Genomic DNA, 27,752 nt, shown 5'->3' with positions numbered 1-27,752 from the left:
TCTTGTTGCTGAGTCAGACGGGCTAAACAATGTATTATTTGTGGGCCTTCATTTATTTAATACAGTGTTCCCTCACTTTTCGCGGTTAATGCAGACCGGGACCCTGCCGCAATAAGTGAAAAACCGCGATGGAGCATTGGCTCCCCCCTTAGGAATTTTCATGTAAGTGTATGTGGGTACCAGCATGTTTAAAATAAGTAAACAATATTTATACTTTACATCATTGACACAAAGACTACAGCAGTACATATATTTACTTCAATCTTCAATTATAAATCCTCATACAGTCAGTAACATTCAGCAGCATTGCCTTCTGAGAGAGACAAAGCGACTTGAGTTACTCTCACTTTACGCCGCTCTGACAGTGTAGCCGCCGTGAGCCTTCAGTTAGCTGGCCAGCTATCCCCACGCAGCCGATGCGTTGATGATAAGACAATTAATCGGGCTTGATGAGGAGGAGGCAAAGAGTGCTGCTTTTTATCAGATAAGGCCAATCTCCCCCTTTCTTTCTCTCTCTCTGTCTCTCTCCACTGCTGGCACGTAGCAAACAACAGTGTGACTAGACACTGATCAGAGTCAACCACTTGACAACGCACTGATCAGAGTTAACCACATGACAAGACACAAGGGAAGGTGCTGGGTGGGGCTGCGAAAATGCCCAGCCAATCAACTCACGGGATGAATCCACTCGTGCTGTCATTGGTCAACCTCTCACCGGGAACCAATCATGTTTACAGCCATGTAAAAAACCTCTTAGTCATTCTGCCTTTTTTTTTCTGAATACAGTACTTTGGAAAAAAGAAAACACGATGTAGTGAAGCTGCGATAAATGAAACGCGATATAGCGAGGGATCTCTGTAGTTGTTTTACTCTTGGATTTCTGGTTTTGTTTTATTACAGAAGAACTGAAAGACTGCCTTGTGGGAGACTCTGTCAATAAGATCTTAAACCTGACTAATCGTGATATCCCAGTGAGCTGGGAGAATGAAATCAAATTGTGGACGTTTCTGGAGACCAGAGTCACTCTGCTGCTCAAGAACTACAAGACGACAGCCGAGGTTTCTATTTGATTGTTTAAATTTCTAATGTCAGGTACCTTCACATTCGAATGCCCGTGTCTGTTGATCACGTCCGCATTGTGTGTTTCAGGAAGACAGTGTCATGCTACAGCAACCCGATCTATCGCCTCACGCTCGGGCGGCGATCCAGCTCAGACTCGCTGAAAAGCAGATCCTGCTGAAATCGTTGGCCAGTGGACAAGCCAAACATGTGCATCTCGAAAAAAAAATGGCAGAGGGCATGCCTTTGCCTCGCTGTGACAATGGTGGCATGGCGTCATCTGAGAATACTAATCGCATACCTTCCGATCATGTTGCACAAGGGCAAGTAGTTTGAGCTGGGCAGGTACTGAATCTCTGAATGGAGGGACTGTGTACAAGATGGCAAGATGGTTAGGGCAAGAATAGAGAATCTGCAAAGCAATAATGATTTCACTTCACAGGCCCAAGAGGATAAAGAAGATATTTAAAAATAATAATAATAAATAGAAGATGTGGAAGGTAAATCTAACTTTTATCGAAACCATCAAATATGTCACAGCCAACATCGAATGAATAAATTCCACTTCGCTGGCATGGTTCATTCTATTTATTTAGCTCAGAATTGATTTTGTGTCCGGTCAATGGCTCCAAAATATTGACTCTCAGTCAATAAAAAAAAGTTTGACATACAGTATGTTGTCGTTTTACTTTTTAATTGTGGGTTTTCGGTAGCAGAGTGTGTGAGTGGTTTGCATACACGTTATAATTGCACACCCGGGACCCGAATGACCTTGGAACAGGGGTTTCAAACTCGGGGGCCCGGGAGCCGTTTGTGGCCCGCAGGAATATATCTTTGCAATTTGACGAAGTTTGATGTTAGTGCTGTCCCCACCGCTTTTTGACATGTCGTTGCCCAGCAATTTATGTGTGTCTTTTTGGAGGTTTGTGTGGGTTTTTTTCATTTACGGGCTATCATATCTGAGGCTCATGACAGCTTTCGTCGGAATGTAATTCTGAAGTGACAGTGGATGACAAAGATACCCTTCAACCAGTCACAGTCTTGTCTTTAAAAATAAATAAATAAAAAAGCTTCCATGAAGAGAAAAGTCATCGACAAAAACAGCCAATTTCAAGAAAAACAGGAGACAATGTCTTTTTGTCTATGAACTCATTCATATTTTGGGCGATTGTGAAATGAACGTCGTGTATTTCACCAGGATGAACGTTTGGGACAGCGCGCTCATGGACAGCTTTTGAACGACTTTTTTTCCTCAATTTTGGCAGGTTTTGTTTGTCTTGGAGGTGAAACCCTGGCTATCCTCACGGTAAACGAGCCTTCATATGAAGGGGCATAAGGGCCTTGTGACTCAAATTTGAAGCGGCAGTTTAAAATAGTTCACGCGAGCTGTGATGGTGATGATTCTGCACTTTCCAGGCTACAAAAATACGGCCTTGCCTCCCTGTGACAGGTCTCCCAGTAAACTAGGCAATGATTTTATTTTTACAAACTCGGGGAGTCCTGCCTTGTATCTGGTTTAATTTTCTGATTCGTTCATGTTCGGGTCTGTTATGGTCATTGCGCAACATGGTATGCATGTGTGCGTGTGTGTGGGCATACATAAGCACCCATGTGTGGATGTATGCGTTGGCTGCTTGAAAAGTAGTACTCCTGGTATATTATTTGTTCTTTAATCTCGGGGGGTTAATTCCAAAAGACAGGAAGAAATAATATTCGGAAAAACTGAAAAAAAATCCCCAAATGAAAAAAAATAACGAAACTAAAACACAAAAACAGACCCCCCCAAAAACTTAGTCTAGCCCTCCCAATTGAATGCAATACTCTTCTGCAGGCAGGGAATTTTAAAATGGTAGACCGAAAGTCCTTTTGCTTTGAGTGGAATTTTAGCATTGTCAAAATTCTACATTTAGACACCAAAATCTAAATTGATCAAAGTAAAGTGAATTTGTACTTTTAAAAAAGGTGAATAAGGAATTAGGGTGGTTCTGTTTGTGACCAACAGGTGCCACTGTAGCGCTCTTCCTGCAGTAGCACAGCTGTTGCTCATTGGATTAGTTAGTGTTTCTGTTAAAAGGACTCCCTGCCTTACCAGTTGGTGTCGGGTCATTGTTTGTGTCTGCCTTAGTTTGTAGTTTTGGTAAATACATCTTGTTAAGTCCACCTTGTTCCTCCCTCCTGCCTGCTTTTAGGGGTCCATCAGCACCACCACCACCACCGCTCTGAACAAACGGTGGATATGGACTGAGTTGGAATTATTTCAGTAATCTGCTGCACCAAATCAACAGATGTGACACTGTTGTTTTCATTGTCTTGTATTTCAGAAAGGAAAGCCAACCCCTATTTGACAAAGCATGTATTCTCAATGTGATGACAGTATTGCTATCATTTTGAGAAAAACTCCTGTATACAGTCAGAATTACACCTTGAGCCACTTGGAAGTAAGAACGATTTTGTGTCAATGGTAATAAAATTCCAGTTTTATTTAAATGTACTTTTGATTGAAATAATTTCAAGAAACCTCTGAAAAATAAACGTTTTTAAAAAGGTATTAGGTTAACTCTTGGACGTTCCCGGTTACTGCAACGAAGTTTGCCAGTGGAAGACCAGGGCACATCGGCTTCAAAAACGTGTTAGGGGTTGTTCTTTATCAAGTACTCCGCCTGAAATGATACAGAGCAAAAATAAATCAAAATTTCAAGACAATAAAAAACAATACAGGAAAAGTCAAAATCATTACCAAGAAGTCAATTGGATCATCTGGCCATACTGAGCCACATGCAATCAAGCCCTGAGACACAGTGGTGATGATGTGCTGCGTTAAGTAGGTCTTCATTGGCACCGACATAACCTCCAATTGCTGCACTTCCCATTGCCTCTTCTCCTCTAAAGTCTGAGTCTTTGAGAGAAAAATAATGTATCAAATTCCAGACCAGACAAAAAGTCACAATCATGGATTAACCAACTAAAATTCTTTTTAAAAATATATATTTTTAAATCAGGCAAAAAGGTCAACATATTTCAGAAGCGTTTAATTTTGAAATGGGACATCAGATCTGAATGAGGGTAGTCTGATTGTATACGTGGGGTACCCTTGTATGTCCGAGACTTTGTCTGGTTGAGGGATAACTAAAATTCTTTTTTTGACTATTTTTTAAAAATCAGGCGAAAAGGTCAACATGTGACCCCTCTGTCCACATTCCGTGTTCAGCTGTGCTAAATTCTTTTGAAACTGTGTCCTTAACGCTTTTAGAGAATGTAGTTCGCCAGACTAAGCCATCTGGCTCCCCCTGCGACTCTCTTCCCCCGCATTACTTTAAGGAGGTTCTCCCGAATATTGGTACAACGGTGTTGGCCGTTATCAACAGCAGCCTCTCTTCTGGTATAGTTCCCCAACCGTTTAAACATGCTGTGGTCCAAACCTTGATCAAGAAACCTGGTCTTGATCCAGATGTGCTGTCAAATTTTAGGCCCATTTCCAAACTGCCCTTAATTTCAAAAAAATTTGGAAAAAGTGGTGCACATGCAGTTGAAATCTTTCTTGGATGAACATAACATCTTGGAGGTCTTCCAGTCAAGTTTCAAGACGATGCATAGAACGGAGTCAGCCCTGTTACGCGTTTCTAATGACATCCTCCTGGCAAATGACACTGGAGACTACGTGTGTCTAGTTTTATTGGATTTAACTGCAGCATTTGATACAGTGGATCACAGTACTCTGCTGACACGTTTGCAGCACTTGGTGGGCATTGGCGGTAGCACTCTTGACACTTTAGGGGTGTTCACACGGCACACATTTGCTCCGGCACTGCACCGATGTATTTTGTTGCGATATATTTTGCACCGCAGCAAATTGTGTGGAGCGTTCACACGTACAAAGCCGCTGAGCGTGTCAGCACCGGCACAGCGTCGGTGCAGCCCCACTTGCGTTCACACGGCAGTTTCTGCAGCGGAGCAAAACGACAGAAAACAAATGAGCTGTCGTGTTGGTTCTTTTTAAAATGTATACACAACTCAAGCGACGACTGGACAGGCACGTCTTTCTCCTTCTCGGTCTCCGTGCCTTCTGCTCGAGAGTGACCGCCCCCGAAAACGTAAATCAACGATGACTTCAATGACACTCAGAAAAGCAAACACATAATGCGCCAAACAGAAAATCAAGAGAGGAAATCACAACATAAATTATATGGGGGGCGGGGGGTTGTGAACACACAACAAAGGAACAAACTACACAAACAACTCCGAGACAGTCCAGTCTCCTACAAAAGGAAAGATGTTACCAGCCAAGTCTTGTGTCATTATTAAACAAACACATGACGGAAGTCCGACAGAGCACGAAAGCAACGCATTTTCGCCGTACGTACGCTTCACAAGCATTTGCTCTGGAGCAAATTTAACCCAGTTGCGTTCACACGTGCAAATTTACATCGGTGCTGCTTCGCAAACGAGCATTTGCTCCGGCGTAAATTTTTAAACCACCTCCCTGAGGTGGATCAAATTTGGTCCGGTGTAAGCTGTTTTCCGGGGCTACGCCGGAGCTAATTTGCACGTGTGAACGCTCTACTGGGGCAGCCCCGGCGTAGCACCGGACCAAATCTTGCCGTGTGAACACCCCTTTTGTGTGCAGTGATGGCTGTTTGAAAGTGCTCTATAAATACAGTTGAGTTGAGTGATATTTCAGAGGCCTTTTATTTTGAAATGGGACATCAGATCTGAATGAGAGTACTCTGGTCGGGTACGTGGGGTGCCCTAGTATGTCCGAGACCTGGTCTGGTTGAGGGATTACTAAAATTCATTTTTTTAAGATGTTTTAAATATCGTGCGAAAAGGTCACCATATCACCTATCAGAGGCATTTTATTTTGAAATGGGACATCAGATCTGAATGAGAGTAGTCTGGTTGGATACCAGGGGTGCTCTGGTATGTCCTAGACAGTGGCGGATGCTGATCTGCCAAGGAGGGGAAGCTCAATTTCGGCCTACATCATAAAATGTGTCCTTTTATTAATACGTGAATTCTACTGTCCGTTCCTTTTCAAGAAAATTATCTGTGACCGTGTCATACCAACAAGGCGTCTTTTCCAGGGACTTAACTAATGTCCTACAACTACAGCAACTACAATAAAACCCACCAGGAATGAAAGATTAATTTGTCGCTAGTCGTTTTCAACAAAGACAGTGTCGCTCAGATGATGAAAAGAAGTCTCCAGTTCAACTCAGAACAGAATGAGAATTGAAAAATGCTCCCACGATGCCTCCACCAAAAGATCGGTTGACTGGCTCATTTCGCTGTTAATCAAAAAGAGATTCAGCCTCAGACAGATCATCCAATCATCATGCAGAAAAGCTCAGCGTCCGGGCCAGCCCATAAACACCCACTGTCCATAGACTCCCAGAGACGCTGAGCGTCCAGTGGGCAGGACAAAACCAGCATTTATCCAATGACTCATCTCGTTTCAATGCATTGGGACAACCTAACCTGATCTCTCTAGATGCCCAGCGTCCGCGCTGTAGACGCTCAGCGTCCACACAGTTTAAAGCGCAGTGAAGCTGCTGGAATGAATGAGTAGAAAGTCGCGTCGTAAACAGTAATAAGAAGCTGATTCGGAAAAAAATTGAGCGCCTTTGTAGCACATATTTATTCAATGACGTACACATAATGTATGTACACACATGTATTTGATCACTTATTTTTGGACATTTTAGGGGAAGCTGAGCTTCCCTTGCAGTCTTAGGGCAATCACCTCTGGTCCTAGACCTGGTGTGGTTGCGGGATGACTAAGATTCATTTTTTAAATGCTTTTATTAAATATCAGGTGAAATTGATGTGGAATAACCATTGACTTTATTTGCAAGCTCAACTTGAGAATGCTTCCTGGCGCTGTTTTATTCTCACTTGGTAAACTCATTGTTGCCCGACAGCCAAGAAATGACTTCATAACATTCTTTAAAATCCAACCCACTGACATGCATCCATTAGTTGGAGTGCCTTTATTTTGAAGGTGGCCAACGCCACTTGCTGGCGGCAGATTACCGTAATGCACAGTATTCACAATCGCAGGGGCAGCTCACTTGACTTCACTTTTGTGAATGGAGGCTGGCTTGACCGCAGTTGTATTTTTACCTTTTGTGTCTTGAAATTTCTTTCACAACAAGAGGCAATATTTTCCAGTTGAGACATTTTGCAACTTGAAAATTTCATATGAAGAAACGTTCGTAAGTAGAGGTACCACTGTATAGAAAAATAGAAGGCAAGAGGGCCCGTTTAAATTATTTTTTTTGAACTTATTAAACACATTAAAACCAATCACTCAATCAATAGTCACTCAATCAAGTCATTTTACATTGTTCATATAATGTTACAGGTATTTTGAAAAACTGCTGTCCAAGGTGGTCAGGCAAATAGTTCCAGTTTTGAGGTGACTCGCGTCCCTTCATCCAGAATAGATCTGCACCTCTACTGAGCAGCAGCTAAATGCCATCATCACATTCAGGACTAAACCAAGAGCAATCTGTCATAAGATGACCATAGTTGAGCATCATTCATGTGATATGTTCACATATCATTCCTTCACATGAAGTAGAAAAAAATGTATCTTTATTCTCTACAGCACTGGTGTCAACCTCAAGGCCCGGGGGCCAGATGTGGCCCACCACATCGTTTTAAGTGGCCCGCGAAAGCAAATCAAAGATGACAACTTCCATGATACTTGCTGAAATGTGTACTAATTTTCATATGTCATAAATCAGTGACATATTGTAAGAATTTTCTTGTTACCAAACTCCTCATTTACTTAAACAATAGTTGAATAAAGCATTAATCTTGACTTCTTAATAAAGTTTCAGTTATTATGGCCCTCCATGGGAAACGGTCATTATAATATGGCCTGCGACAAAAATTTGTTTGACACCCCTGCTCAAAAGCAATTCTCCATCCATCCATCCATCCATTTTCCGATCCACTTTATCCTCACAAGGGGCGCGGGGGGTGCTGGAGCCTATCCCAGCTGTCTTCAGTCAGTAGGCGGGGGACATCCTGAACCGGTTGTCAGCCAATCGCAGGGCACACAGAGACGAACAACAATCCGCGCTCACACTCACATTTAGGTACAATTTTGAGTGTTCAATCAGCCTACCATGCATGTTTTTGGACTGTGGGAGGAAACCGGAGTACCCGGAGAAAACCCACGCAGGCCCGGGGAGAACATGCAAAATCCACACAGGGAGGCCAGAGGCCACGACCTCTGCACTATGAGGTTGACGCAGTAACCACTGGACCACCGGGCCACCCTCATGTGCAGTTTAAAAGCAATGAATTGATCAACAAAATCAAAATATAGTAAGCACCCTGAAAAAAAATGAGTAAAGAAGGAATGTTTAAAAAAAACTAACCACTCTTTGAAGAACATTGCAGGCAATGTCAAATGTTTTAGTATGTGCTGCATGCCGCAAAAGAATGATGTGCAGACTCCACCCTTTCACTTCCTGTCAAGGGAGGAACAATTTAGCTTTTTTTTTTTCACAGGCAGAGTCCTTGGATGATCGTCTGCTTGAACTGCTTTTGTTCACCCTAAGTATGGTTTCGTGCTGCACTTGCATTAATTGCATCCTCACTCAGAGGCTTTCCCTACTCGAGGGACGTATCCTTTAGCTAGAGGAGAATAATGCGGTAACCGTAGATGTGGCATACAGTGAGCGTAGGTTGAAGCCAGCCTGCTAGTCCGGTTTGTATTTACCCCAAGCGGCTTGCTCATCACGGCGAGCCTGTTATGACGCATAGCAATGCCATTCCACCTCGATCTCCTGGCCTTTGCACTTCAGTTATTGGTGACTCCATCACCAGCCACATTAATCTTAAAATCCCAGCCACAGTGTATTCCTGGGGCCACAGCGCCCGACATTGAAGCTAACCTTAGGAAGCGGGCACGCGACAGGTCTAGACACCAGCGAAAATCTAACAACACTAGCTACTATGATCTGGTGATACATGTCGGCTCCAATAACACAAGGATTCAATCAAAGATCACAAAGAAGAACATAGATAGGACTTGAAATGAGTTGGCATCGAGTAATTGTCTCTGGCCCCTTGCCTGCGAGAGGCAACGATGAGAGGTTCAGCAGATTCTTCAGTGTCTGGCTATCTTTTGCAGCAAACATGTTACGATTTTGTCTAGGTTACATTTGGTTTTGTTCCCTCATGTGCCCTTTTTGTCTGCATCTGTGCTCGTCAGCCGGGTCCCTTGTGTTGAACCAATCAGCTCCCTCAACCCTTTGTGTCTTGTTCAGGTGTTTCTTGTTGTCTCATCACTTGGTTTGCATTTAATTCCCTGCCCTTCTGTCAGTCTTTGTTGGATCATTGTAAGTGTCTGTGTGCTCCTGTCATGTTTTGTTTCTGCCATAGTTTTTTTTTTTTTTTACTTTGGTTCCTTGTGGTTTTGAGGACTTTGTTCAAGTACTTGAGTTTTTTTTTTTCTCCAGTGTACTGAGTATTGACACACTACACAAACTGTGTCGGCACTGTATTGATCCTGTGTTGGTCACCCAATAGTGACCCCTGCAGTAGTTATAAAATGATTCTAGGTAAAGAAATTCCTTGTTTGTGTGAATGCTAAACTGAGTTGGTATGTAAATAATTGCAAATTGGAGTTACAATTTTTAATTTACGTAGAATTTTTTTGTTCACTGTTCAACCATATGAAATAAAAGATAGTGATGGGTCCATGAGGCCTCATGAGGCGTGTCGACACACTGACACACTGTGTTGATACTGTGCTGATACTGTGTCGCTGACCACTGCCACCTGCTGGACCTTCAGAATCCCTGCAGCCAATCCACTTGACAGACTGAACTGACTGATTTGATGATGAAGTGTATACATACACTACCTCACTTTACCCACAATAGCCACAAGTGCCATTGTTTATGTTGTTGTTTATATTTTTTATATCGTCTATACTGTTTATCCTGTTCAGATTACATATTATGTCTTTTTTATACAGTGTAGCTGCTATCCTTTCTTAGCTTTGTGTGTTTAATGCACAGCATGTTTGCATGCATATTTGCACTGAGGATTGAGAGGAAGAAATTTCATCTATGCTGCATGTCATACATAAAGCATATTTGACAATAAAGATGACATTGACCCTTGACAATATCATTCACATCCATGCATTCATATTATATCATTCAATGTGTTTCAATAATGTGAAAATCATGTGAATGAGGATGCTTGTGGGCTTTGTCTTCACACATTTTTATTCAGAAAAATAAGACGCTCCAGTGTTTTAAATTTCAGTCTGTTGCGTTTCTTGCATGCTATTTCTCCTGCTGTGGAGAACACACACACAATGGAATAAAACATGGTGAGACAATCCGAGAGACAAGGAGATTTTACATTATTAAAGAAGCTTTGAACTACGACAACAGCTAAGCTAGCCTAGCCGATGGTCAGCAGACATGGTTTACGTTTTATGTGAAAAAAGCACTTCTCATTTAATAATAGCCTATTATATGACAGCCGACACGAAGCTCGAAGTCAGACGGACACGTTTTTCTGATAATCTGTGTTTTCCGTTTTGCCCAAATATATATTTTTATTCGAGTGAGGGTGAGGTCTGGCTTGTTTCGGCAGGCGGCATCGTGTCGCCAGACGCACTTCCTTATAAACACTGTGTGGCAGGCTTTTGCTGCGTCGACGCCCCCTGGACTAAGTCGACTCCGCCTGGACTAAGTCGACTCCGCCTGGACTGTGTCACGCAGCCTGGACTGTGTCAACGCAGTCCAGGCTGCGCCGACTCAGTTCACGTATTGATCACGTGATCTCATGAAGCAGCACACGCACCGACACGTGGATTGCTCTGTGAGCCCGACGCATGCGTCAACGCATCGGTGTCGCTGGACCCATCACTCATAAAAGACAAAAAAGTGATTTGTTTATGAATATTTATTGAGGTACGAAAGTTTTTGGAGTGTCTTTGTTCCAAGGTGATTTCTCCTCAAAGAAACCAGCTCCCCAGCCTTAGGAAATACTCTTTCACATGGTACAGATGACGATGGTGAGCAGAGAATTTTAAATGCAAGTTGATGTAGCTGTGGATATGTTTTCTGGTTCCATTTCCAATATTGTAAAGGGTCTTGGTTTCTGGGTGTGTTTGCTTCTGCCGGGGAGCGTTGAACTTCAATGATAGAGTCAGCTCTTCACTGCTTCACTTGCCTTTTGTTGACTAACAAATCCATTTTTTTTTTAAATCTGGTGTCTAACAGTGTTGCCAGTGTCATCACACTGAGTGAGATTCCATGCTGCAAATAGCGTCAGTAAGCCGCTTCCTCAGGTTTTCAGCCAGTTGTTGAGCAGCTGTTGTTGTCACTGTTGTGGCCTGACGTTGAAGCTCAATGTGGATCATTCTCATCAAGGGAATGACCTTCAACCCAGAGACCCTTTTTTCCTCAGACAGTTCTCTTGTGGCTTGGTCAAAAGGAGCAAGAACCCTGAGCATGTCTTCAATGATCTTACATTCTTCTGGAGTCAGTGGAGTGATGTCAGTTTTTAATGAGGCCAGTGACACCCAGACTGCCTCCTTCTGTTCAGTCATTCTTTCAAACATTTGGTAGGTACCGTTCCACCGTGTTGGCACCTTGTTTATTAATTTATGGACCGGTGTTCCCAGCTGTTGCGTATTTGAGTGAGCTTATTTTTAGCAGTCACGCTCGATCGAAAGTATGTCACAAAATGTCGTGTTTTGTTGCGTATTTCCGTTATTGCTGGGATTTGATCACATGATTTTTCTCACAATTAAATTCATGGAATGGGCTATACAAATGGTATGCCGTATTTGCAACATTCGAGCACATGAAATCATGTTTTCTGCTGCATCAGTGACAAGACACCTGGCCTTTCCCACTATGCCCCACTCCTCCATGAGGCTCCTTTTAACCGCGGCAATATTTCTGCAGTATGTTTCTCAGGAAAATGCTGCACTCCCAAGACTGATGATTGGAGTTCATGGCTTTCTTTGTCCACATCGTGGCCAGTAACTGCCAGATATGCCTCCACATTCATAGACGTCCACATATCAGCTGTTAAAGTAACAGTAACAACGCTCTGGTGGTCCTTTTTTGTTCTCTCCTTTTCCTCCTCATATCTCTGGCTCACCAAGTCCTTGATGGTCTGAAAATAACCATACAAATACCGTTACACCAATAAAATATAGTTATATAGTTAGTACAAAAATATAATAACATTTCTGAAACATACCTTCCTGCTTGGTAGAGCATACGAGGGCATAATAAGCTTCAGGAGTTGTTCCATGTACAGCACTATGTATGCAGCGATGGCTGTTTGAAAGTGCTCTATAAATACATGTACAGTTGAGTTGAGGAGCTCCCTGAATCCCTCATTTATTTTTCAACAAAGCGGAGTGGCTAACAGTCTTTGATTATCATGTGACCACTGCCTCATCCACTACTTCCTTGTTAGGAACTGCAAGCCAAAAGGAAATATCTTGTCAAAAGCTTAATAAAGGGACTGTAATTTTTACAAGTACCGTATTTTCCACACTAAAAGGCGCACCTAAACACCTTCCAATTTCTTCGAAGCTCACATCGTGCCTTAAAATCTGATGCACCTTGTGTATGGTCATTACAGTAATATGTCAACCCCAAAATGGTTCCTTGCTAGAGACATGCGTATAACGCAGAGTTGAAACTTAAGGCGATTGGTTTCACAGTTGAACAGGGAAATAGAGGAGCGGAAAGCGAGTTCAACGTTAACAAGTCAATAATATAACTTGCTGCTGGTTAAGTAAACTGTGTCACTGCTTTATAAATAGGTTTTACTGACATCTGATCATCGCTATATAAATCAGGGTGTTGCGTAGTGTTCTCTTGGCATTTCCTTGAGCGTAGTTTCATCTCGTGGATGCATTGTAGATTGCATCTTATAATGCGGTGCGTCCAATATATGAAAAAAATTACAAAATTGGCCATTCATTGAAGGTGCGCCTCATAATCCAGTGCGCCTTTTAGTGTGGAAAATACGGTACATAAAATACATATCAAGTAGATATCAGATGACACGGTGGAGTGATGGTTAGCACTGTCGCCTCACAGCAAGAGGGCTGGAGGTTCGATACCAGGCCTGGGGCCTGTCTGTTTGCATGCATGTTTTTTAAGCACAATTTTTAGAGAGACTTTCGACATACCTGGGGTACTCTTACAAGTATCCACCAATTCTTCATTGCCATGCCGAGCTCTATAATGCCTCTGCATTGCTGAAGTGCTCTTATTGATGTAGGATAGCTCTGTGGAGCAAAGCCGACACTTCACCTACAATAAGATAAAAAGTGAATTTATCTGAAAACAATTCAAACCTCTTACCAGAACAGAGCAAAAACTATGGTGGAGCATTGCATTCACTTGTTAAAAAAATGGACACCCTATCTCATGATTTTGAGATCAGGATCTCGTAATTATGAGATAAAATGAATAAGGCAACTGTAAGGCTCTATATATGACATACTGTATGTTTTCATATGTATCACACTTGATAAACTGAGAAAGTGAATGCAATGCGCCACCGTAACAAATAGTATATAACAGTAAACAATGATCAAAGGAGATAAAGATTTACCTTGTTTGGCGTCACAAGATCAAAATTATTCCACACTGGGGAAAACCTCTGAGAACGATCCATAATTACGCAAAACTCCATCCAACAAACCCATGACATGTTGATACACTTTGTTCCCTCATAAACACCCAAATGATACAGTTCCTGGATCGGTCACGTGATTCTTTCTTAAAGCAATACACACACCGATACGGGGTTTCACTCTTGAGCTCTCTGCACAATGCTAACGCACCAGTGTCGCTCATCCCGTCACTACAACATGCACAGTGACGGACTGCATTCAAATGCAAATCCTCTCCACGAAACATGGTAAATTCCAGATCCAAATGTAAAGGAAAGCCTCCTACCCACATCTCCCAATGTGCAGATCTCTGCCTGGCCTCCTCCACCTCCCTCTGCTCCTTATTTGCCTTGTTAACGGTCTCTGTTGGCTTAATCCCCCCTTCCTGTACTTTGTCGTTGCTTTGGCCGTAGTTTCTGGGTTTACCAACTCTTTCGCAGATTGCATGCATTAGCAGTGGATTGCCAGGTGTATTGAGACTGTTGATCCCTGTCAAGATGAACAAAGGCCACATTAAATCAGCGGAATTAGGAGGGAATTATTTGATAATAATCGGCTGTACTTACTTGGAAATCGCATGAGAATTACAAAATGCCGTGATAATAACAGTCAACAAGAAGCCGTCAAACTCATGCTTGTAACTTTTGTAATATTGGCTATTGCTAAAACCACAAGGGTGTGGCAGAGATAGGTGTGAAGTCCAGATACATTCAAATCTCTACAATAAGAACCATGAAAACTATCACTTTAATTCAGGAGTCCACTACATTGTTTTAAAAAAAAAACACCAAATTTCAGCATCATATGATTGAAGAGAAGCAAAAAAGTTTGACATTATCTTGTGTCCGATAATACTCCGCAGTGTTATGACATTGAATGGCAGTTGTTGGTCATTCAAGGAGGGGAAGCCAAATTGTTTCCAGCCTCCATCATGAATGTGTATGTTTGTTTATATATAATTCCACCCTCCAATATTATTGTGGGGAGAAGCTCTGGGCTGCCGTTGCTTGGGGAAAGAGCAGGGGCGTCATTTTTGTCGCAGGCCACATTGTACCGTAACTTCCGGACTATAAACCGCAACTTTTCTCACAAGCTTTCAACGCTGCGTCTTATTTAATAAAGCGGCCTATGTAACGATTTTTCTAATGGCCGCCAGGGAGCGCTCAAGCATAAAAGGAAGAGTGAGACAAGTTGATATGCACAATATCACGTTACAAGATGGGCACTTGCGGCTTATAGACAGGTGCGGCTTATCTGTGTACAAAATATTTTTCCCTTTAAAAATGTAGTGGGTGTGGCTTATAATCATTTTCTCAGTTTAATCATTAAATATCTAATTTTTGGAGTGTATTCAATCAAACATGGGTTGAACATTGTTTAAAAATCATCGTATTTATTTTTTATTTATGTTTAACACAACATCCCAACATCATTGCCAACGATACCATGATATCCTGTTCTATCCTTGACAGATGAAAACTAATTGAACTTGATTTCATGATGGCAAGGAACAAACATGGCAGCTAACTAGTGGCAAATTATTGACAAAAAGCCAAAATAAATTGTGACAACACGGGTGCACCTCAGTGCATGGCTTAGAAAGTTTTGAAAAAGACTGTTACCAATTAATAATGGGTTGATATCCAATTCCCCAAAGTAATTGACCACACTTTCTCCTTCCATGTTTTTTTCTCTGTATTTGGCCAAAAGTTGCAGGAAGTGCTCTTGCTCATATTTGTGTTCCTGCACCAACTTCTCAGAGATGTTAATCACTCGATCTTTCAGATAGGAATCTAATGCATCAAGCCACACAACAAACTCTGCAAGACAGACACACAAGGACAAATACACAGGGGAGAAAAATGGAAATAATTAGGAAATCACTTCATCGATTCAATGTTTACAGTACGTGCACACTGTAGATATGGTGTGTGTGTGTGTGTGAGTGAGTGTATATACAGTGGGGCAAATAAGTATTTAGTCAACCACAAATTGTGCAAGTTTTCCTACTTGAAAATATGAGAGAGGCCTATAATTGTCAACATGGGTAAAGCTCATGAGAGACAGAATGTGGGGAAAAAAAACTCAGAAAATTACATTGTTTGATTTTTAAAGAATTTATTTGCAAATTAGAGTGGAAAATAAGTATTTGGTCAGCTACAAAGAAGCAAGATTTCTGGCTGTCAAAGAGGTCTAACTTCTTCTAATGAGGCTCCACTCAATACCTGTATTAATGGCGCCTGGTTTAACTCATTATTGGTATAAAAGACACCTGTCTACAACCTCAGTCAGTCACACTCCCAACTCCACTATGGCCAAGACCAAAGAGCTGTCGAAGGACACCAGAGACAAAATTGTAGACCTGCACCAGGCTGGGAAGACTGAATCTGCAATAGGTAAAACGCTTGGTGTAAATAAATCAACTGTGGGAGAAATTATTAGAAAATGGAAGACACACAAGACCACTGATAATCTCCCTCGATCTGGGGCTCCATGCAAGATCTCACCCCGTGACGTCAAAATGATAACAAGAACGGTGAGCAAAAATCCCAGAACCACACAGGGGGACCTAGTGAATGACTTACAGAGAGCTGGAACCACAGTAACAAAGGCTACAATCAGTAACACAATGCGCCGCCAGGGACTCAAATCCTTCACTGCCAGACATGTCCCCCTGCTGAAGCCAGTACACGTCCAGGCCCGTCTGCGGTTCGCTAGAGAGCATTTGGATGCTCCAAAAGAGGACTGGGAGAATGTGTTATGGTCAGATGAAACCAAAATAGAACTTTTTGGTAGAAACACAGGTTCTCGTGTTTGGAGGAGAAAGAATACTGAATTGCATCCGAAGAACACCATACCCACTGTGAAGCATGGGGGTGGAAACATCATGCTTTGGGGCTGTTTTTCTGCAAAGGGACCAGGACGACTGATCTGTGTGAAGGAAAGAATGAATGGGGCAATGTATCGAGAGATTTTGAGTGAAAATCTCCTTCCATCAGCAAGGGCATTGAAGATGAGACGTGGCTGGGTCTTTCAGCATGACAATGATCCCAAACACACAGCCAGGGCAACAAAGGAGTGGCTTCGTAAGAAGCATGCCAAGGTCCTGGAGTGGCCTAGCCAGTCTCCAGATCTCAACCCCATAGAAAATCTGTGGAGGGAGTTGAAAGTCCGTGTTGCCCAACGACAGCCCCAAAACATCACTGCTCTAGAGGAGATCTGCATGGAGGAATGGACCAAAATACCAGCAACAGTGTGTGAAAAGCTTGTGAAGAGTTACAGAAAACGTTTGGCCTCCGTTATTGCCAACAAATGGGTACATAAGGTTTTGAGATGAACTTTTGGTGTTGACCAAATACTTATTTTCCACCATGATTTGCAAATAAATTCTTTAAAAATCAAACAATGTAATTTTCTGAGTTTTTTCCCCCACATTCTGTCTCTCATGGTTGAGGTTTACCAATGCTGACAATTACAGGCCTCTCTAATCTTTTCAAGTAGAAGAACTTGCACTGGTGGTTGACTAAATACTTATTTGCCCCACGATATATATATATATATATATATATATATATATATAATATATGATTATATAAGCGGCTGGATAGCTCAGTTGGTAAGGCATCGGTTTGGCATACGGAAGACGGTGTTTCGAATCCCGCTTGGGGCAAAAAATTAGCACATAACACCATCCAATGTGGGTCCTTGGGCAAGATCCTTCACGCTAATGCCTACCTCATACAATGATGAGAGACAATAAAATGAATGACATGCCGGCTCAGACGTCGCCCGGCCAAACAAGGTCTGCGTCAGGTGCTGGGGAACCAGAGCACCTTGATGAAAAATGGGCTACTGGAACAAAGCGGCCATGCGATAACATGGCTCTGTTGGAATGCTACTACTCAAGCAACCCTAGTCAGAGGGGTTCCATGCAGAGAATGTGGGCTAAATGGTTACTTCGAAACCCACAGTCACGGTTGACCACGAAACAACTAGTAACTCAGTGTTCCAACATCCACAAACGGCAACTGCTGTCACAACTTGAGATTGATGAGGTACAACGCAGGTTCCATGGTGAAGGGCCCCTGGCTGCCAGATCAGAGGTGGATGTCATACCAGAGATTGGGAGGCAAGCCCCAATGAATGCAGAAGATGAGATTGGGAGGCCAGCCCCAATGAATCAAATGCTGAGCGAGGCAGCAACTGACCTGAAAGCTAAGATCATGGCGAGAATGAAAGCTGGGCAACCTAGAAACCGATTACAACGGCTATGTGAAGTACCACCTGAAAGTCTCATGGAAAGTGTGAATGCAGCACTGAGGGCGATCCCTACCGTAATGATCACGGAAACCAATGAGCTGATATACGCTTCAGCATCAGTGATCCTTGAGATGCTTGGCTATAAGAGCAACCATGGAAGCCATGAGATACGTTACCCACCATGGAAAAGACGGTTGGAGGAAGATCAAGGCGGCTCGGAAAGATGTGAGTCAATTGACGGAGGCCCAGAGAGGTGTGATGAAAAGGCCGATACCCGAGAGGTACATCCAAACAAAGGCTCCAAGCCTTGTCCAGCCGCCTAAAGCCGTACACGAAAGAGAATGAGGCCAGACGAATAAACAGGCTGTTCGCAACACAACCTGCGAAAGTGTACGCTCAGTGGCAGGGTCCTAACAACAGAGCTGACCCACCAAGACTGGAAACTGAAAGGTACTGGAAAGGCATATGGGAGAAGGAGGTTGCACATAACAGCTGTGCACAATGGCTGGTGACCCTGAGAGAGGAGCACAGCAACTTCCCTGAACAGAACCCAGTTACCATAACAGTGGCAGACATACAGGAAAGAGTCTCAGATATGAAGAACTGGACAGCACCAGGCCCGGACATGGTCCACACCTACTGGCTAAAGAAACTCACAGCACTCCATAAGCGCCTAGCAGCACAAATGAACCAGCTGCTGAGGGATGGGACTCACCCAGGATGGCTAACTGAAGGGCGAACAATCCTGATCATGAAGGATCCCTCAAAGGGTGCAGTCCCATCCAACTATCGGCCAATAACCTGTCTCTCCACAACATGGAAGCTCATGTTAGGCATCATTGCGGCTAAGATAGGTGGACACATGGATCAATACACGAGCGAAGCACAGAAGGGCATTGGTAGAGATACCAGAGGAGCCAAACATCAGCTCCTGGTTGACAGAACAGTCGCACAAGACTGCAGGTCCTGGATTGATTACAAGAAAGCCTATGACTCTATGCCACATACATGGATCACTGAATGCTTGGAGTTGTATAAGGTCCAAGCATTCAGTGAGGAGCCTAAGAGCCTTCGTTGCAAACTCGATGAGGATGTGGAAAACCACACTTGAAGCCAATGGCAAGCCACTTACCCAAGTGTCCATCAAATGTGGCATGTGCGGAGTATGGACTGGAAACCCCAAGGTCAAAAAGGGGAAACACCTCCGAAGGTGGCGGAGAATGACAGAGCGAAGATCCTCTGGGACTTCCAGATCCAGACTGACAAGATGGTAATGGCGAACCAACCAGATGTCGTGATCATAGATAAAGGGCAAAGGAAAGCCGTTGTAGTGGATGTAGCGGTCCCAAGTGATGGAAACATCAGAAAGAAGGAACACGAGAAACTCGAGAAATACCAAGGGCTCAGAGAGGAGCTGGAGAGAGCCTGGAAGGTAAAGGTGACAGTCGTGCCTGTGGTGGTCGGAGCACTCGGGGCAGTGACCCCCAAACTAGATGAGTGGTTGCAACAGATCCCGGGAACAACATCGGACATCACGGTCCAGAAATGTGCAGTGCTGGGAACAGCAAGGATACTGCGCAGAACCCTCAAGCTTCCTGGCGTCTGGTAGAGGACCCGAGCTGAATGAGGGACGGACACCACCCGAGGGGCGAGATGAGGATTAAAAAAAGAAATTGCATTGCATCGAACGACTCCCACTACGGATTGCCAGCAAGAGCCTCCATTACAAGCTGTGTACAGAGATTGTACGTAGCGAAGAAGGCTAAGGTACACCAAGCGGGAGAAGACACTGTTTCGGGAGACAAATAAGAGACTAGGTTGATGAGCCTCTGGTGAATAAAGAGCAGGTAGCCTGTCGAATACGATGTATGCCACTGACGCGATTGTTACTTGTTTGGAACTATTTTGTGTGGAATGTTACAGTGTTCTGTGTCCATATAAATAAAGCGGGTGGAGCTTCTCTGTTCGTCTGACCGTGACGGTGCGCTGAGGCACGTCGAGAGTTCAGCGGTGCAGTGGTAGCGACTTAGCGAACACACTGAAAATAAAACGTCTCCAGTGTTGTCATCGAACCAAGTGTAGTCATCCGAAATGATGTCTACACAAAACCCTGGAGAGACTTCCGCGCAAGAAGGACCAACAGAATCAACATAGCCTGACTGCTGTGTTCAAAGCAAACTTGAGAAAAACGAAGTATGCAACCATGGCTTAAATCCACTATAGGCTGAGTACTAGCTTACCTTAAATGTGCACTTTATGTTATATTGCTCTGTTTTGATTCCGTAAAAAGAGCTGTTAAAGCAGCTGTTGTGTGACAAAATATTTTTTTCACTGTTGTTGATGGACAGTAAATTGTGTGAGAGATTATGTGTGAATAACTGCTCCAAGTGAAAAAAGTTCATGTAAAATTAAAAATCGAAATTGTTATTTTAGTAAATATTTGCATTTTACACATACAAAACTGATTCATGATTCCATGTGATGAGAGCATTAAAATGGGGAAAAATAGGACAAAAAAATATAAAAGGAAATTCAAAAACGATAAAAAACGCGTGAGTAATCACGATTCATTTTTAGTTAATTTCAGTTAATTATGACAGTTGCATTTTTAATTAGAATAAATATTTTAATCATTTGACAGCTCTAATATGTGTATATATATATATATACACATACTGTATTGGCCCGAGTATAAGACGGTGTTTTTTGCATTGAAATAAGACTGAAAAAGTGGGGGTCATCTTATCTTCGGGGTCTAGACATTATACCCATTCACGACGTTAGATGGCGCCAGATATCATTGAAGCGAATTCTGAACTTGACTCCCCAGGCCAAAGTGAAGCCCTGTCATGATGAATAAAAATAAAAATAGCGGTAGCACGAAGAAGAAAAATAAAAAATCACGGTAAGAAGGAAAAGAGAAGAAAATAATAGAAGAGATAACAGAAAATGGAGAAACGTTGTGACAATCTGGAGAAAAGTGGGTCGAAGATCGGCCAGGTTAATCGGCAGCTGAATTTATGATGTAATTTACATTTCAAAAACCAGAAGCCATTCATTTATGAATGTGATTGCACTTTAGTTTACATATTTAAATGATCAGAAATTAAGATTTGAATGAGGCAAAATAACGTGCTTTTTCTCTCAAATATATTGTTATAATCATTTGTTTCAGATGTACTGTAATTGTTTTCTGAATAAAAATTAATTTGGTGTTCAAAAAATCTTTTTTCAAACTTGAGTCTTGAAAAAGAGGGGGTCGTCTTATAATCAGGGCCGTCTTATATTCGGGCCAATATATACACACAGGGGTGCACATAATTGTGGTGTGGTTTTCAAATGGGGATGCTAGTTGGTTCTCATTTGTTTCACTTGACCACATATATCTGGATCATGTATAACATCTGGCCGGTCCACAGTCTCTGAGCGACCCTCACAAATTTTATGAGGTGAAAATAAAATGCACAGATGTGCTTCTTTTACGTTGATGTGCATGCCAGCAGTGCAAAGGCAAGAGCAATGCCTTGTCTTCGATGTTGCCAACTTATATTTGATATAACGGGCTACATTCATGAATAAATGCGTATGAAAGTTAATACTCTATGCACAAGTTGAGCGTATAGGGAAAATGACGATCAGATCCATGACACGTGTGTCCCGGCCAATTTTCATGGCACCACTGTGCATATGTTGAATCAAATAACTCATTCTGAATGAAATCTTGTGCACGTGGAGCTGTCATTTGCATAACCTTTGTCCCTAATTCCCTATAAAAGTTGCAGGAGAGGTTAAACACGTTCATAACTTTGCCTAAAATCTTTAGCCTATTTTAAAACGGTGTGTTTAATCAGAAAGCTTGCTGAACAAAGAAACAAAATATAATGACGATGTCCATCATTCTGATTTAATATCCACCTCAATGTAACTTATTTTTAATTAGCCAACCACTTCGCGCGACCCATGGGTTAACTCGAGAAATTCATTCTTTTTATTTACTTATTTATTTTTAATGTATTTGACGCACAGGGGTCTGATGGAATTAATCACAAAGTAGCAGGCTTGGGAAGGATTGTATTGCCATCATAGCCAGTACTGATAGTGGCACACACCAAAGCTAAAACCATTGAATACATGAGAAAAATAGATTGGATGTTGTGCCACAAGGAACAAATGGTTGGACGATGGGTGTAAACTGCAGAAAATGTCATGCGTGTGACTGCAACAACTAAAAAGTTGTGTGTGTGTGTGTGTGTGTGTGTGTGTCTTTACAGTTTATTATGCGCAAATTCCTAATTTTAAAATTATTTTTGTTCTTATAAATCAAGGTAGTTTGACATTGTGCATCTTGGGTAAAGGATGCATGTTTGACGGGTTTTTTTCCTGATGGCAGCTCAGTTCTTATTTGTGCGGTTGCATGCTCTGAAGAGGTTCAACATTTGTTTGCAGAATACGCAGAATTGATGAATCAAAGATTTGTGACGCAAAAATATGTGCATACCTATGGTTCCAGAATGATCCTGGTACGTTGTCACTGTATTTCGAGACTTTTCTTAACTTTCAAGCAACAATTAAAAAGAAACAATACTGGCAATGCCAACTGTGCTCCTCATGTTAGCATCAATCTCATTTCCTGAGATAGTGGAGGGAAGAGAGGAGCTGACTAATTCCATGGTTTGTTTTTCCGAGACTAAAAATACATCCAGAGGCTATATCACGACAGAAGACATTATATTGGACAGAATTAGCAAACAGAAGAGTAAGGGTAGTTGAGGGGGGACAAGCAAAAAAAAGCATCCGCCTCTATCGAGAGCCAGGCAGAAAAAAATACAAATAAAATAATAATTTCATTTCCTTTCAAATTGTGCCTTATTTTTGGCATTTTATAGATGTCATATTTGATCAAAGTAGCATTTAATCTAATGTACTTCATCAAAAAAAAAAATCAAATTCCAATGTGTCAGTATACCAATTTGCCAATAAACAACTTTGCCAGGGCCCTTCATTGCTGCTTGCAGGTCTAGTTGTTATGGCCTGAGCAGCGACCGCTTTGAGTCCCGCATTGTTTTTCTAGGAATTATTCTTATTGGGGTATGAGCAGAGACCACTGTGTGCTCCCTATTGTTTTTGTCTTCAAGAGCTCTGCTGTATTTTGTCATTTATTTTTGTTGAATACGTTGTCCTTCGTGTGTGGACTGTTCTCCGCGTTCTGGCCGTGACATTTGTCGAGTGAGAGTGGTCTGTGGTTGATGGTTGCACCTTCTCGGCAGCATGTGTGTATCAGCATCAATTTTGATGGGGGACTGTCTGCGCTATTTAATTGTCGCCAGTTAAGTGCTTGTGTTTTTTGTGCCTGTGATGGGGAGCATTTTTCACAGCCCCGTTTTTGTTCAGCGGAGATGTCAGCGCTGTTGAACAGTCTGTGTGGATGAGGCCGGATGGGTGGCTGGTGGAGCTGAACATGAGGAGAGAGGAGCATCGGCACGGGGAGCGCAAATGTGGAGTTGGAACTGAGTTTCGGCGCTTGGAATTGAAGCAGATGTTGGCAGGGCAGGAGAACTAAACCAATTTCACCAACAAGGTGTACGTCAAAATAATTAAGATTGTATAAATGTACATGTTTTTATGTTCAGGTGTGTTATTTTATGTTAAATGTTCTGTGAAGCGCTTTGTTACAGCTGCAGCTGTTATGAAAACTCCAGATAAATAAAGATGTATTGTTTTATATATAAGCAACTGTATTTTCCCACTTGAATGACTAGTTCTTGGATGGATGGATGGATGGATGGATGGATGGATTGGTGGTCAAACCTGGTATTATCTTCTTGTTGTAAAGGGAAGTCAACGAAGCTTTCTCGTCTGGTTCATGCTCATCAACTAAAAAAGAAATACAGTTAGATACATATTTTATGAATTGTGTAAATGTGTGTGTGTGTGTGTGTGTTATAATGATCTTTGATTTTGTTACCATGGAAAAGCTCTTTCGCTTGGTCATATGTCTTTGGAAATCCATCCAGTACAAACCCCTGGTTTTTGCAGGGGTTAGACGTTAGTTTATCCGTCATCACCTTCACCAATAACTGATCATCTAAAAAACCTAAGGGGCAAAGATAGAATTTACAAAATAAAAATCTCATTTTAAAACTCTGGCGAGCATATGAGTCAATGACGTAAAAGTTAAAATCCACAAAGGAACTTCAGCCGCTAATAGCACCTTTAAATGATGCTTCATTTGCACCCGCATTTGCACCATCATAATGTCCTCTTCACAAAGGATATTGTGCTAATGACATACGAGCGCAAACATGTCTACAAAGTTTGATAGCTAAGTTTAGTTTGCACCTGTTTAATTCTCTGATTGCACAAATGGCAAAAAATAAAAGCAGGCTTTGCACCAAGAACACCGTGGGAGAACAATAACAGTAAGAAAAAAAAAATCCTTTATTGTCCCACACTGGGGAAATTTACAGTCTACAGCAGCAAAATTGTTTTTTCTTCTTTTTACCCCCCCAAAGTGTTTGCATGCACAAAATAAATGTTTCAGAAGAGAGCTGTACACAGTTCAATATAAGTGCAATATATACTGTATATATATATGCATATATGCAACTGGTACAAGGTGGCTGTGCTATTTACAATTGTTACTGGTTTGTCACGTATTTTATTTTTTATTCAGCAGCCTGACAGCAGTCGGTAGGAACGAGCGGCGGTATCTCTCCTTGCAGCGCGGGTGTAACAGTCTCTGGCTAAAGGAGCTACCCAGTGCTGTCAGGGTGGGCTGGAGGGGGTGGGAGGGACTGTCTATCATAGCTTTTAGCTTGGCTAGCATCCTCCTGCTGCCCACCTCCTCCAGACTGTCCAGGGAGCAGCCCAGGACAGAACTGGCCCTCCTGACCAGTCACTCCAGTCTCTTTCTGTCCCGGGCCGAGATGCTGCCTGACCAGCAGACAATGCCATAATGGATAGCCGAAGCCACCACCGAGTCATAGAATTTCTTAAGGAGTGACCCCTGAACCCCAAAAGACCTCAGTTTCCTGAGTAGAAAGAGTCGGCTCTGTCCCTTCCTTATCAGGGCGTCCGTGCTGGTTGACCAGTCCAGTTTATTGTTTAGAAGAACACCCAGGTACTTGTAGGAGGTCACCCTCTCTATGTCCGTACCCTGGATGTTCATCAGTGCAGGTGAGGACTGTTTCCTGCAGAAATCCACAACCAACTCCTTCGTTTTCCCAGGGTTGATCTGGAGGTAATTCTGCTGCACCAGTCTACAAAGTCCTTTGTCAGTCCCTTGTACTCCTGATGGTCTCCCTCTGTAATGCGGCCGACAATCGCAGAGTCATCTGAGAACTTCTGAAGGTGGCAGGTTGGAGTGATGTGTCTGAAGTCCGAGGTGTAGAGGATGAACAGGAATGGAGCCAGGACAGTCCCCTGCGGCGCCACAGTGCTGCAGAGAAGCCTGTCCGACTCACAGCTCTGTACCCTCACGTACTGCAGCCGGTTTGTGAGGTAGTCTGTAATCCATGATGTGAGTGAGGTGGTGGTCCACTCCGGCGTTCTGCAGTTTGTCCCCCAGTAAGTTGGGCTGGATGGTGTTGAAGGCACTGGAAAAATCAACGAACATGATTCTCACGGTGCTCCCAGCCTTCTCCAGGTGTAACAGCACTGAGTGGAGGAGGTAAATGATGGCGTCCTCCACGCCGATGCCAGACTGATAGGTAAACTGCAGCGGGTCCAGTGCCGAAGCTTATTAGCGGTCGAAGGTAGGCGAGGACGAGTCTCTCCAGCGTCTTCATCAGGTGAGACGTCAGCGCCACCGGTCTGTAGCTGTTCAGCTCCTTAGGGTGGGGAATCTTAGCACTGGGACCAGGCACGAAGTTTTCCACAGCTGTGCCTTCTTCTTCTCCTTCAGGAGGGCCTTTATCTCGGGATTAATCCATGGTTTGTTGTTGGAAAAACACCGCACAGTCCTGTGCGTGTGTTAAGAAAAGATCTTTTACTCAATTCAGATTTTTTTCTGCCTGGCTTTCGGCGAAGGCGGACACTTTTTTGTTCTGCTCCGGACGAACCCACCCCCTTACTTCTCTGCTTGCACACACATCAAGGCATAAAATCTATGTCTTAGATCAGGCGTGTCAAACATACGGCCCGCGGGTCGGAACTGGCCCCCAAGGAGATTCGATCAGGCCCGCAGGATAACTTAAAAGTGGAAAAAATGCATAAAAGACATGGAATGAATATTTTGAATAAGGTGCAATTCATGGTTTATCCGCTAGGGCAGGAGTCCCCAACCCTCGGGCCCAACTGGTACCGGTCCGCGAGTCATTTGGTGCCGGGCCGCACAGAAAGACTAAATAGCATTACTTCCTTTTTATTCATTTCGGAATCTGAAAGATGTTTTATTTTGAAAAATTAGCGGATTCTCTGTTATATCCGTCGACAGTATGTCACTCTTGACGCAGGTGAAGGCGGCGCTTCTCGGTCAAGTGATAGGTTACCACTGAAATGAAACCCGAAGAGAAGGCACGGAGATGGACAAACGCGTATCTGTATTTGTTGAGACTGTGAAAACCATTAATAAAATGTGCGTTTAAAAAACAACAACACCACAGCTCTCCTTTTTTCGGAGCTGCAACAAAAACCTATTTAATGAAGCAGTGACACAGTTCACTGAACCAACACAAAGTTATAACATTGAAAGCATGTCTCCAGCAAGGAGCCATTTTGGGGTCCTTACCGTAATGACCATACACAAGGCGCACCGGATTTTAATTTTATTTATTTATTTTTAATGAAGTAAGAATTTGGATTTAAAATGATGTCATAAAATTATTTCTTAGTGGTCAGGCAATGATGAGTTCGCCCAAGGAGAATGAAAACTGTCTCAGGATAGGACCAAGAAGCATTCTGATGTTGAGATAGAAAAAAAGATATCATTAATTCTCCATCAATAACTAAAATTTCACCTGCTTAAAAAAAAAACCATCATAAAATCATTCAAAATGGATTTTCGTTATCCCGGAACTGCCTCTGAAATCTCACATTTTGAACTATACACCTGAATGTAAAAACATTTAAAATTCTGTTTTCATTATCCCGCAACCAGACCATGTCTAGGGAACACTCGGCCACCCCAGGTATCCAACCACAGCACTTTCATTAAGATCTGATGTTACATTTCAAAATAAAAGACCTATGAAATCAACAAGTTTGACTTCCTGGAGATGCAGAGGAGCCATATCCTGCCTGTTTTAGATCCCTCCCTATTCCAACACACCTAATTCCAATGATCAGCTCATCGGCAAGTGTTGTAGAGGCCTGAAACGATCATGAGCAATTGAATCAGAGGTGTTGGAATAGGGAGGGATCTAAAACAGGCAGGATATGGCTCTCAAGGAACCGGAGTTCGCTACCCCGGCGTTAAATGTTAGGCAAGCCTCTTCTCTGTCCATTTTTAAAACTCGTTTGAAGACTTATCTTTATTCTTTGGCCAATATGAGACTGGCACTGACACATTGTTTTGTGATCTCTACTGTATTTGAGTTTGTATCCATAATTTGTGTTTAAATTGACTGTTTTCACTTTCTTTTATTTTTTTTATGTGATAAGCAGAGTGCTTTGTTACAGAGCTTTGGCTGTAGTGAAATGCGCTATTTAAATAAAGTTGTATTGTATAGTATTGCACTTTTTTTAATTGCATTGTCTTGACACTTAGAGGATATGCAACTGTTTTAAGTGTAAAAGAATTTCAAAGTCA

The 27,752-nt window shown here is 42.6% G+C and overlaps 2 protein-coding genes and 1 pseudogene across 6 annotated transcripts in view; 2 read left to right on the top strand and 1 right to left on the bottom strand.

The window, feature by feature from the left end:
- Window positions 1–1,731, top strand: part of setd3 (SET domain containing 3, actin histidine methyltransferase) — a 55,978-nt gene extending 54,247 nt beyond the window's left edge. Inside the window, exons 12-13 of the mRNA XM_086126672.1 lie at window positions 901–1,058; window positions 1,150–1,731. Coding sequence (XP_085982798.1) covers window positions 901–1,058; window positions 1,150–1,395 — 404 coding nt within the window. The 3' untranslated portion in view covers window positions 1,396–1,731. The remainder of the gene's footprint in view (window positions 1–900; window positions 1,059–1,149) is intronic.
- Window positions 1,732–3,464: 1,733 nt separating this feature from the next.
- The window catches only part of ak7b (adenylate kinase 7b), a 47,676-nt gene continuing 23,388 nt past the window's right edge, over window positions 3,465–27,752 (bottom strand). Inside the window, exons 13-19 of one of the 5 annotated variants that reach the window (XM_086126669.1) lie at window positions 23,970–24,098; window positions 23,813–23,878; window positions 15,367–15,564; window positions 14,031–14,233; window positions 13,256–13,379; window positions 12,310–12,404; window positions 10,997–12,222 (exon numbers count right to left, since the gene is read on the bottom strand). In XM_086126669.1, the coding sequence (XP_085982795.1) occupies window positions 11,956–12,222; window positions 12,310–12,404; window positions 13,256–13,379; window positions 14,031–14,233; window positions 15,367–15,564; window positions 23,813–23,878; window positions 23,970–24,098 (1,082 nt within the window). In that variant the 3' untranslated portion in view covers window positions 10,997–11,955. Of the gene's footprint in view, window positions 3,720–3,796; window positions 3,956–4,932; window positions 5,001–10,996; window positions 12,223–12,309; window positions 12,535–13,255; window positions 13,380–14,030; window positions 14,234–15,366; window positions 15,565–23,812; window positions 23,879–23,969; window positions 24,099–27,752 lie in introns of those variants that run through there. The other 4 variants (XR_015102614.1, XM_086126670.1, XM_086126671.1 and 1 more) reach the window with 4 other exon arrangements.
- On the top strand, window positions 8,350–10,016 carry LOC147196759 (uncharacterized; annotated as a pseudogene).

Source organism: Hippocampus guttulatus, chromosome 13 (genome assembly GCF_054856545.1).
Source record: "Hippocampus guttulatus isolate MCC_2025c chromosome 13, RoL_Hgut_1.0, whole genome shotgun sequence".
Taxonomy (NCBI): Eukaryota; Metazoa; Chordata; class Actinopteri; order Syngnathiformes; family Syngnathidae; genus Hippocampus; species Hippocampus guttulatus.
Note: the sequence above shows the minus strand (reverse complement) of the source record. Positions and strands in the feature narration are given on the sequence as shown.